This window comes from Pithys albifrons, chromosome 2, assembly GCF_047495875.1.
Source record: "Pithys albifrons albifrons isolate INPA30051 chromosome 2, PitAlb_v1, whole genome shotgun sequence".
Classification (NCBI taxonomy): Eukaryota; Metazoa; Chordata; class Aves; order Passeriformes; family Thamnophilidae; genus Pithys; species Pithys albifrons.
Genome location: NC_092459.1, coordinates 75713728 through 75726708, shown reverse-complemented (window position 1 = coordinate 75726708; position 12981 = coordinate 75713728). Strand labels below are relative to the sequence as shown.

The 12981-nt window shown below is 38.5% G+C and overlaps 1 protein-coding gene across 1 annotated transcript in view; it reads left to right on the top strand.

Moving 5' to 3' along the window:
• The window catches only part of PCNX2 (pecanex 2), a 160394-nt gene that overhangs the window by 133875 nt on the left and 13538 nt on the right, over window positions 1-12981 (top strand). Inside the window, exons 27-28 of the mRNA XM_071549557.1 lie at window positions 3863-4096; window positions 6225-6328. Of these exons, the coding sequence (XP_071405658.1) occupies window positions 3863-4096; window positions 6225-6328 (338 nt within the window). The remainder of the gene's footprint in view (window positions 1-3862; window positions 4097-6224; window positions 6329-12981) is intronic.

Here is a 12981-nt window from a genome sequence, read left to right as displayed (position 1 = left end):
TTGCTATTTCTTCTTGCCTTTCCACTGCTTTTTTTTTCATGGGAAATTAAAAGAAAAGAGATTAACAAGCATAAAGTTCTTGGGAAACCTCTGAAGAGCTGTTTCTCAAATGTACTTTTTTAGTAGCGCAAACTCCCTTCTTACCTTCTGATTTACATACTTACGACAACACATTTGAAGTTGATATATTCCATTGATTAAACAGCAGTTCATTTACATCACTTCTGCATTTGCACTGTTATTAAGATCACAATAACCACACAGATACTAATTTGTCAAGATAATTGAACCTTATGATCTAGCAAGACATCTTCATCCTCTGCCAAAACAATTTCCAGTCCAGCAAATGAAGAATTTGCTGAGCTTTATAGTCTTCTAACTGGAACAGAAAGAGCCAAATGCTGCTTCCTATGCCACTGGTACTGCCATGAAGCCAGTTACTAAAGCTCCCAATCATCCCTGATATCTTCTTTGTGCTTACATCTCTGCAACTGTAAAAATTTTCAACCTCAGAGAGAGACCCATTGTAAATAAGTTAATCACCATTTTTTGCAAATGAGCCAATGCAGTAAAAACTAGTTCATAACCTTACAAAGCTGCTTTGATCGTGCAGTTGATTACTTTGTAAAATGCAGACTGAGATTTCATAAATAATTTTCCCGGCAGTACGGCCTGGTAACCGACCTGCTTTGTTTAGTTCACTAATTAAAAACAAAACTTCATGTGAGCATGATTTTTTTCATTTTAGAAGTGGGTTTTGTGGCTATAAATTGTTTTAAAGGAATGTATCTAAACTAAAAAAACAAACCAACCCTTCTTTAAACTGTAATGAGCATGTTGCTACAATTGCTTTGCTTTACTTTAAAAGGTAACCTGAATAACTGGAACATAAACTGATGCAAGTTGACATATGACTCAGCTTTTGATGGTGAATGAGATTGAAAAAAATCCCAGTCTAAACTGCAATCAAATCAGCTGCTTATTAGTTTAAAGCAGTGAAGAATTGTGCTTTGTAAACTGGAACTTCGTTTGTGCCTTTAAATCCATTAATATATAGAGGACTTGTGGAAAGGGTGAGGTTTATCACATGAGAAGTAAAGCTTAACTGAAAGATAGTTTAGGCCTTCTGGTTCTGGCCACACCTGAAAAGCAGCTGACATAGGTAAGGTGGCTTAGACAGACTTTCATCCCATGTGATACAGGTGTGGTTAGTTGATCTTGTTTCGAGTTAAAAGGGGTGGGTGGGTTAAATAATCTCCACACCACTGAGATGTGGCTCCATCTTCACTGTATGCACTGATGGCTCTAAAGGTGTGAAAATCAAATCTCTTTTGGTTGGATTTAGTTGAGCCAGTACTATAACACTGCATTGACAGATTTCATTCTTAGAAAGGTGTTGATCCTTTAGTCTACCTCTCTTCGTAGGGAAGGATGAACAGAAGATAATCATCTGTTGGCAACTTCAATATTAGCCTAGGCTGGGGCTCCTTTCAGTGAAGGGAAAGTACACTCAGGAGATTTCTTTAGAATGACACTCTCCAAAAGAAATTATATAGAGATTTTCTTCTCCTATTCTTAAAAGTAATTAGTTTCTTCCATAAACAGGAGCTTTAAAAAGATTTGGTAAAATCCTTCATACAGCCTTGGAAGGTGAGAAAATTGTTACGTATCAGATCAGCTTTTGTCCTGTTTTTTAATGCTTGCCTCCAAATAAACAGTATTAGAAGCAGAGGTGTGAATTCATTCCTTCCCCAGCTCTTTCTTATGGGGGAGTCTTGAGTAAGACCCTGTGCAGTTTTGCTGTGAACATTTTAAAGCCCTGACACTTCCTTTTTATTGGCATAGGAAACTAATTGTAAGAACTATAGATCATGCCGTATTCAGGTCACATAAATCAAAACTCTGGAAACACTTAGGCTGGAGTTTCTGCAGCAACTGCACTTCCATTGCACTGAGCATTTGGAGTGTTTCTGGCTTACTCTCTGTAGCTTACAATAATGTAATTATTTACCATATTGTTTCTGAATGGCCATGTAGCTGAGGATGTACTCGTGCTCAAAACATATCTTGGAAGATTTACCAAGAGCAGAATTTAATTAGGTGACAAAGTTTTGCTCTTTCTGTGTCTGATTGCAAGTCTGATTTTTTTCCCCAGCTGAATCAGCTTCTTTGTAAACACAGATGAGAGTAATAAAAAAAGCAAACTCTATCTTGAAAATCAATGAAGATAATGTATGCTTTGTTTCACTTCTTTCCTTCAAGAATAATTACTGTATTGGTCTTTTAAACAATGTGTTGCACTGAGCATCTTATTCCTAAGTCATATTTATTTCATTTGCAGTTTCATTGACAGCCTAGAAATGCACATATTTCTTCTTATAAAAGAATTTTTATTCTCCACAAATAAAATGGGTCAGCTCCTGTAGCCCTTCTGCATATGTTTTGAAATAATTTCCTGCCCAACTACTGTGATATTTTTCCCTTGTGCCTCCTCCATCTCTTCTCAATATATTCTTATTTAAACATCTCTTAGTATTCAAGAAGTCTGTATTCGCTGAGTGCTGTGTTTTCAGCTCGTTTTGTTTTGCATGAATCTTTTTTAAAGAGTGTATTTTCTCCGCATGCCAAGAAATTAAGGGTCCACCCTTCGTGTGTATCTGTCTGACTTGTCTTTTTCCTCTGAAGCTTAATTCTCCTCTTACTTGTGTGGCTTTTGTACAATTTGAAAGATGAACTATGGAGAACATCTGGGTAATTTTAAAAAGGCTGGTAGTGCTTCTGCCCTTTGTAATCCATTATTTTTTCATTTTATACCTTTATTTACTTAGTAGTATTTCCTCTGACTGGGTAAAGTAGAACTACATCATCTTCATTTGTGTACACTTGCTCCTCATTTGCTTTGGAATCCAATTCTAAATTAATATATTAATATTATTCTCATAAAACATTAAAATGGGACTTTCCAGTTGATGGAAAGCACTGGAACTTCTTAAGCTTCATGTTATTTTGAAAATATTCTTTAAGCTTTGTTTGGATAGATTTTGTTTTTTGATTACTACTGAATGTCTCCAGACACAGTGGTTAGAAGAACTTAAACTTAGAAACTTGGTCACAGATATGAGATACAAGTGTTGCTGCTTTCTAATATTTATGCATTTGGTAAGAGTTCCTGCTGAATGCTGCTCCTCTTCAGTGCTTTAACAGTAAACTCAGTTGTATCCGTTACCAGCTTCTTAACCTGACATGTAAGAAAAAATCCATTGTGCTTTACCAGCTGCATTGACAACAAAAATAGTGCTACTAAAAGCCGAAAACAGCAATTAAAATGGGGCATTTCAGACTTGTGTCATGCACATCTGTGACATCTCAACTTTACAGATAAATCATGGTGGAGCTTCTTTTTGTGGAAGAATTAGGAAGCAGTAAGTCCAATGAGGAAAAAAGAGCCCTATTTTGAGCATATGATCATCTCCTACTGTTTTTGCAAAATAGGCCTAAACTGTTGGCGGTATCACCTTCTTGGAGATGGACTCCAGAACCCCACTAGTGTTCTGTAATTAACATGCTGGAACTCTCTTTTCCTATCATTGTATTAATTTTCCTGTAAGGTAGAAAGACATTAAAAATATGAGTTCTTTTTCTGTTGTTTACTATATAGATATCAATTATTATCATCTTTCTAACTTGAACACACTTGTGAAGCAATGATGCCAAGCAGTAAAAACCAGGAAAAATATGTACCATTATAGTTGGCAAATGTGGTCCTGTTTTAGGACCATATTTGATTTATTCCCTTCTGTGTAAAATATATCTGTTTTACTCAGAGATAAGAGTGACTAACATTTGCACATTTTGTCAACAGAGTATAATATACTTTACAGCAAGTTCTCCCAAAATCCTTGACTGGATAAAAGATGAATCCATCCAAAAGATACTGCAGCCTTATGCAAAGTGGCATTATATTGAGCGTGACCTTGCAATGTTTAACGTTAACATAGATGAAGATTATGTTCCATGTCTCCAAGGAATAACAAGAGCTAGTTTCTGCAGTGTTTATCTGGACTGGATTCAGTTCTGTGCTAGAAAAAGAGTGGAGGTAAGTGTCTTTTTTTTTTTTTAATAGCAGTAGTTTTAATTCTTGGAATAAGAGTTAAATGTTGCATGGTTACTCTTTTGCTTGCTCAGAATTAATAGAATAAAAATAATTTCATTTAAGCTTTTAGATTTAAAATAAAAGGAAAATATATGCTTTGTGAAATGGAAAAAAACATGTTTTGGAGACTACCCTTGTGCAAAACCTAGAGTTTTAATGAAGCCTTTTGAATACAAAACCATTTCCTTCTTTTGCACAATTCCAACAGTGTTAATTTCATTGGCTCTGGAAAGCATGGATATACTCAGTGCTTGCTGAAGTACTGCTAGAGCAGGCTCCATTCACGGAATGTCATCAGAGCATTAATGTTTCTCCAGTGTTGCCAGTGATTGGGTACATTTGCTAAACATTTGTGATACCTGTGTACCCTTTACAAAAATTTGCCTGTATTTGGGTACAGTCAGAATGGTAGGGAAGTGCATAGCAACCTCACTCAGAGGTCATCTCTGAGAGCTCGTAACTCAAAGGTGGACTATGCCACAGAGCCATGTGGAACTGCTTCGCAGCTCTTGAAGGCCAAGGGCAGGTTTACAGCTGTGCATTTGCATACCTGAGCCACTGAGGTTACTGATGGTCAGCAGTTGTTTGTCAGAAATGCACTGCTCTATTTCCATGATTACTCAAAACAGTGCAGAGAATACAGTTTCAAACAACATACTGTCTCAATCTAATTTTCTGATTATTGCTGGTAATGGCAGAAATGGAGAAGTGTATCTTTCCTGGCCACACCTGGTGTGTTTTTCACTCAGGATCACAGACTGCACATCCCGTTTGCTACCACTGACTTCAGCTGGTGTAACATTGCTGAATGTTTCTTGTAACATCACTGAATGTATCTTCTCCACTTTGGTTCCTTCTCATGTCTCTAACAGTGAATAGCATTCCACCAGTTCCCCTGCATATAATTATATTGATACTGTTTTCACTGGATTGCCTTCTGAGCCCTTCTCCACTATCTCCACCTACTGGGAATATTTCACCTCCTTTTTTTTCCTCATCACACTGTCTCATGTTCCGAGTTCTGGCACACAAAAAATTGCACAGTGCAGGGAAAACCACTGTTAAAACGATGCCTTTTCACTTGTTCTGTGGCTGAGACTTTCAAATATGATAACAGACTTAGGGATGCCAATAGACTTGGAACATGTAAGTTAGACTTTAAAAGGCAAATGAATGCCTGCACTGGTGCACATGCACACATTTTTTGTTCTATATCTTTTACCTCTGATTTTTAATTCACTGTCTATAGAGAGGTTCATGTAGGAGACGAGATGAAAAAGAAAACTTCACTGTACCCATAACCCTGAAAAATAATGTATTTTATAAAAGGAACCACATTATCCATGATAAATTCAGTTTTAGAGTCAAAGAAAGCTGTAAGAAATCACTCATTGCTTGGACTGAAATAATAATCTGCATCCTCTTGAAAATGAGCATGCATGAGGAGTTCTTTCAATTTTTTTCCTTCTGCTTGATTGCAAAATTTTCTTTGTGAAAATTCCAGTAAGAGAAACTCTTCTGAGCTAGTAAGTTTAAATGAAATGTTTTGGCTGCTTCTTAAAATGTGGAGGTCAGTTTTGTCAGTGGTGTACAGTTTAGTGGTGTACAATTCACTAAAAGTGTGTCCCTCCAAACTGTATCAAATAGATTGTTCTTCTGGAATCTGGGTGGGGTTTCATAGGAACTGCATCCCATGAGAAGGTTTTTGGCTCTCTCCAGCTGCAGTGTCTCTCAACATTAAGGAACCTCCTGTGGTTTAGAATGTCATGTCAGGGAGGAATGGAACCAAACACAAAACACCACAAAAAAATACCGTCTCCCCACTCCCTTCTCACCACCCGAGAATGAAATGTTCTGTTTCTAGCCAGTGGGCAAAACAAGCTTGCTTTTTGCAGAAAGCCTCTGGTGGTGATGATCTTCCTTCTTGTTCTGTTTAATTGCAAAGAATGTTTTTGTGAGTAGGTTCAGCTACATGCAAATTTTATGAATATTATTACCATTTGTAGTGTTGTGGTGCTTTTAAAGATGGTATTTGCATTTAGAGTAACATGCTGATCTTAAAACTTTGTAGCACCTGGACAGCGATGAAGATTCTCCTCTAGTGACGCTTTCCTTTGCCTTGTGTATATTGGGTCGAAGAGCTTTGGGAACTGCATCTCACAATATGGGCATCAGGTAATTTTTAGGAACCCTTTCTCCTGTTAAAACAAAGACCTGTTTGTCTTTTTTCACATGATGTGGAATCCCTTCATGTTACTATCGTAAATCAAGGTAAAGTCTCATTCCTCCATAAAATAGTTTGTTTTCTGCCATTCCTGGTCATCTTTTACTTTGTACTTGGCCAAAAAACTAATACCAGGTTTTATTTCATGGGGCAAAGCAGAATTTTTCATTGAAAGAATGGGTACCAATGGTTGTTGCTTGTGTTCACTGATGCCTGGCTATTGGAATGCTGGCTTCCTCCAGCATTCCAGTAAAGGGAAAAACTTCCAGAAGAGGGAAAAACTGTTATTTAGCTAAATAATGATAAATCCATAAGGGTTCTGTATTCCTTAGGGTGGTATTCCTGTTCATTTGCCACTTTGTTCTGGCAACTAAGGAAGGCAGAACCTCACATCTCTTGAGACTACAGTTTTTTCTGTTCACAGTCTACCTTACTCATTTGTTCATTCATTCAAAACACTTCTTCCTAGGAAGTCGGGTTAATTAAAATATGTTTGGTTAAGATCATTTCTGAATATCCTCTTCACCTTTTATTTTCGTTAGGGATTCTTCCATTTTCGCTAGGAGTTCTGAGTTGTTTGGGTATTATACAGTACAATTTACACTGTTCTACAGATAAGGCAATTTATTAACGAAATAATCTTTATTTTAATAACATTTAATTTCTCAGCTAATTTTAGACTTTTATTAGATTTATTTGAACTCCCTGTGTTCACTGGAGTTTAGTACTGTAGAGAAGTTGAGTAAATACAGTTTCTAAGTGACCTTGCTGTGTTGGCACAGAGCGGTGAGCAAAGCTACCTAGACCTCTATCAACGTGCTCCTTAGAGAGGATTTGTTTTACTAACAAGCAAACAAAGACAGCATGTGTGATTTTGAATGCATTTTGTTATAAAACAGTCCTTTTAAATATTCATTCTAGCTTTGTTATCTGTTGAGACATTTGTAACATTTTGTTTTATGTCTTCCTCTTTCGGTGAGTCGCACAAAATGTTCATGGCCCACATGGCTTATTGCTTGGTGTGCTGCTAAAGTGGCTTTTGTCATCTCTTTTCTACCAGTTTTCTTCTGGGTTGCATTTGCTCTCCCTTCCTTTCTATTCACTCAAATTAGTGTGATGTTTAGTAAGTGATTGATATTTCTAAAATTGTCCTATTTTTTTTGATGGTCCAGGTTTTAGAGTTTGGGTGGGGACATGATAGAAAATTTTACATGCATTTAAGCTTTTTGTTTGAGAAAAGATAGAAATAATTTTTGATCTGGGTCTGCAATAGACAGGTCACAGCAATATTAGGAATACATCTAAAATAGCACAAAAGCTTCCCCAGACTGTAATCACATTGCCTATGCTTTCCACTGGATCTTACAATCTTCATTACAATGTTTTGGCACTAGTACAGATACAGTAACAATGTCACCTGTTTGTATTGGCTTACATGGTTAGTGGATAATGCAAAGGGATAATATTATGAGAGATTTTCCAAAGCTCAACATAGAAAGTATGAATGTTGAGGATAATTATTTGCAAAGTGTTCTGTAAAGATTTTAATAATTGCAGGAGGCAGCTATACCATGTCTTTTGAAAATCTGGCAAATTACCAATGAACCAAATTAGTTCCTCTTTTTTGGTGAGTTGAAACTCCATACTTAAAAATACTTTTTTTGATGAGAGAAGGTCTGCAGAAAGGCAAAAATGGGGTAGTCACAGGAGGTGCACAGCTCTGTCCCTGTTTTTCTGAATCTATTCTATATAATCCTCTATCTTTAATTAAGTCCTGGATTTCTTTTTATTAAACAAGTGCTCCAGGGCAGCATTGAATCATTGTATTTTTAAAATGTATTTTGTGACATAAAAGGGATTAAGTGGAACCTTCTGTCCGTATCTTTTTCAGTGCTACTTCACAAAAGCTTTCCCCAGAAAAGTTTCACTGTGGAAAAACCATGTCAGTCCCCCACCTGGTTAAATTACCTTTAATACATTTCCACTGTAAGAAAGATCTGGAGAAACAGAAAAGGAATCTGAGTAGCACAACTGAAGTTATAAATTGCTGCAGCTACAAAACATGACTTTAGCTTGGTGAAACACATTTATTCTTGTCTTACAGAATGTATATATTTATACAAAACCAATCTAGTAGAAATTAATAGCTAAGGAGCAAGGTGGGTATGCTACTCCTGACATTATGACCTTAATCAACAGAAATCCCCCAAATACAGTCACTTGAGCATGGAGGGAAGTTCTAACCCTACTTACTGTGTTTATGGCTTCATACAAATCTTCACAAGTTGTTTAAACACAACAACACAGTAAGTCAGAGAGACTCCAATAGGAATACAATTACATGGTATGCTGGGGAAGGCACTTTGTCCAACATGTCCAACACTGATGAGGCCAGGAGCAGATGCTCCTGAGAATTAGCTTCAGGCACTGAAGTTAGGTCTCCCACCCCTCTCTCTGCTTGACAGAGATACAGCAGCTCTCACCATGGGTAATTTGGAGCTTTATTGCTGGTCCTCACCCCCAGCTCTTGGACGATGCAGGTCTGTGTTCAGTCAGGTGGGAGAGAAGTACTTAAGGTCCTCAGAAGCTGGAGAAACCATTCCTTAGGTGATGCTTCACAGTCCTTTTCCTTAAAAAGGTCTCATGATATTTTGGGGATATTTTTGGAGCCTGCTGATGCTGAAGAGGGTTTTAGTTTTCTTCAGGAATGGTCAGAGCAGGCAGACCCACAGCCCACTCTGTGCATGAGTGAGGGGGATGTACTGCAAGTATGGGGATTGGAACAAGATGATTTTTAAGGTCCCTTCCAACTGCAGCCATTCTATGATTCTGTGACTGTTGGTAGCTGGCTCATTACATCAGAAGTCAGGGCTCCTAACACACGTTTGTCATACTGGAGTGCTGGATTGCAAAAACACAGATTTAGATTCCTCTGGTAAGCACTGAGAAATTACCTTGAACATCATCTCAGGACTTTCTATTAATTCTGGCTGCAAAGCATCTTGTGTACAACATTGCTAAAGATTTCCTGATGAGTTGGAGATGTAATGCCCAGATAGGCAATGCCCTCTTCTCCCCTTCTTTACATGAAGCTTTTTGGGTATTCAAATGTGAGCAAACTAGCCAAAAATCTGTACACTGTGGTTCCAGTTTTATTATCAGGCATGACCATGCAGGTAGTAGGACACTTCTGGACTAAGTCTGGCCCTTTCTGTGACTTGGAGGACTGACAGTCATCCAACTGCTGTGCAGAAATAGTAAAGCAAGGGTAATGTTACACTGAGCTGTGCATGCAGAATTGAGAGTCAAGTTTACACTCTGTATGTAAACTATCAATTTGCACTCATTTACACATGATTTTGTCTAATCTATTAATCAGTAAATGTCACTGTGTAAACCAAGATTGAAAATGCTCTTATATAATATATGTAAATAATTATTCAGTGTACCTGTTCATGTAAATGTCAGTAGAAACCTAACATTAACACTAGATTACACAATAAATGCATTCATTAAGAAGGCAGAACACTGCTAAGCAAATCATTTGCTCTTTTAAACTGTCATTAGGAGGCATCCTTCACAAAATGCAATTTGAAGAATGACGTGACATTACCATTCATTTATTCTAATGTGAGTGATATGTTTAGGTGTGTAATTGTAAAAAAATTACAGCATAATTCTATTCAGCCACTAAATTACCAGTAAATAAATGTTTAGTATACATTTCAAATCTAGGAAAATATAAAAATCCCTCATCGGATACTACTTAGTCTGGCTGCTTGGGTTCCCTGAGCTCCCTCTGGGTGTTACCACTCAGTGTGGACAGAGGCTCATTCCATGGAATACCTCTGCCTGGAGGAACCGCTACTTATGCTGAAGCCCATGGAAACAGCTTCGCCCACTTGCTCCTTCGCTTTTGGATATCCTATTGCACTGCCCAGCATCTGAGGGGAGAGAAAGATGTGGAGGGCATGGGACATGGTGGCACAATGTTGCTGGTGATGCTGCACTGCTAAGTGGGAGTCCAAGCAGGCAGTGCATGTTGCTGTCTGCCACAGGTGAGCAGGGCAGCAGGGAAGAAAAGTTTGACTCTCAGCTCACAACCACTGTCATCTAAAATATCCAATTAGAAGGGCTACCACTAAAAATATTTCAGGTCATTACTGGCTCACAGGCATGCATGTTTCTTTATTCCTTAAACAGACCTACAGTTCACATTGGAGAAGGTCTACAAACTGCAGAGATGGGTTTTGGTGTGCAAAATAAACACAGAGTTATTCACCAGCTCATTAGTCTTCATCCATACTATTTTCAGGCTTGCATTAAATGCTTTTAGTTTGAGCTCTTGGAGCAGCATAAGGAGTGCAATAGGAGGGAGGATTTGCTTTGGCACTGTTGCCCTCCCTCTGGTATTTGTGGCACTGCTTAATCCCCTCTTTTCTGCATGTTCAAGGGGCCGATGGTTCCCACGCACCTACTAGTCTTGTTCTAAAATAGCTCACAGTTGTGACAGCAGCTTTTCAGGTTGTTAGCTCAGAGGGTTAGAAATGTTGCCAGAAATAGAAGTTATGTCTCTTACAGATTAATTTTGTTTCCTTGACATGTGATTTTACCTTAACTAGTTTTTAAAATGTTTTGAACGAGCCTGTAACTACAGCAGATTACTAATTGAGGTATGTTAAAACTGGGCCAAGAAGGCAGCAACAACCTTGAGTCGGCCTGAGATCAAAGCGGTTGACTTTAGAGCTTTGTTGTAATCTCATTAGTGTCTTCAGGAGAGAGCATAACCATGGGAAGAATAATGAGAACTGTATCTTATATGGATTAAGGGCTGCATGTTACAGACGTAACGGCTTGAGATAGTGTCACATTATAGGCAGAATGAACCCAAAAGCCTCATTACGATTGGCAGGAGAATAAAAGATGTCCATGGTTTTGTGAATACAGCAATCTCCTCCAGACTGCTCTGGTGGAAAATACGATACATTAAATAATTGACTCTCAGCCTCTCACAACTCCTGCCACCACTGATTTGCTCCTTGCAGCAGTCATGTTTGTTCTTAAAAATGCTGGCTAGAGAACTCATTATGCAGAGGGATGAGAAATGGATGAGCCTCCCCTAAATAAGCCCAGTGAGAGCTGTACATGCCTCCCTCTGCTGATGCTCGGCTGGAGTTTGTGCAGCTGTCCTAGTCCTGGCTGTGCTTTCAGCACATCCTGCTGTTCACAGCAGCCTGTTTATCATGTGCTGATGCCTGTAAGAAACTTTCATGTGAATGCAAACTCTCAGGTTTGGCACCGAGAGCCTCTAATGATGTAAAAACCAGTTCTCTCTCCTGCCTACTTCTCCCTTCATCCCAGCCAACTTTTTGGAGCAAATACAGGGAGTGTTACGAGGGGAAAAACTATACTATAGATCATTATTAGGTGCAGAGTTCAAGGTACTTTTTACAGTTTCATCCTGGAAAGAATACTTAGGTACAGAAGTGTTTTTTCCAGGCAAGCGTTCAGCCGTGTATGCTGATATTGTCTAATAGGTAGGCAAGTGAAAGGAGCCTTCCCAATGTTTAGCCTTTTCAAAGGAGATGATATTTCACCAGAGTTACTGCACCCACCATTTCCTCCCTCCGCCTCTCACCCCACCCCAGCTGGTTTATTCTAGGGCTTTCCTAGTTATTAAGCAGGATTTGAGTATATTATCATTTTCTGAACTGTGGAGATGATCGATTGAAAGTCAGTAGGGACCAGGACCCACTCCTTGAAGACACGTAATAACTCCCACTGAAATCAGTGCTTGAATGTTCTGAAGATCAGTGTGTAAGCACCTGTCTCACATTGGCATGTTTTAATACGTAACTTTGTACTAATAAATGCAAACCAGTTGAGAATTCACGAGAGCTTCCCTGTACTCCTCATGTTCCCAGCAGCAACAGCAGCCCTGCCTTCCTGACTGGCCTTGGTCTCACTGATTAGTTGATTTATATTACACAGTGCTTTGGCAGAGAAAATCAGTATCCAGCTGGTTTTTGGGTAACAACATATATATTTCCATTTTAATTTCTAAAACATGCTACCCACCAAGAGCAAAATAAGAATGCCTTTGAGCTGAAGATAGGCTGAGCAGTCTTCTAATCTCTCTTCTCCCTCTCTCAGAGAAAATATTTAAAAGATTTTTTCTAAAATAAGAAAGCTCAGTTATGTAGAAAGATTATGTGTTCTCTAGAGAATGGCTGGGCAGTAATGAAAACCACTAAGATCTTAATGCAGCTTCTCCTCAGAGCCTTTACAATTGAAAAAAGGACTGTTGTAAGACTGAGCAAAATCTTGGCAGGTAGATGGAACCATGTCCTGTGGGTTTGCAAGAGATGCCTATTTTTAACAGATGGGCCTGTTTTCCTCTATTTTGAGATCACTTCTTCAGAGCCAGCATTAGGACAGCAGTCCTGCTACAGGCATTATACAAGTGGCTGTGGTGGTGGTGGCATGGGAAGCTCATAATTCAGGGTGGAGCTTGAAACTCAAGGCTGGTCGTTTCCCTTCACAAAGCCCTTGTGCAACCATTTTGTAACAACAAATTGATTTTGTACCTTTTACCTCACTCTCA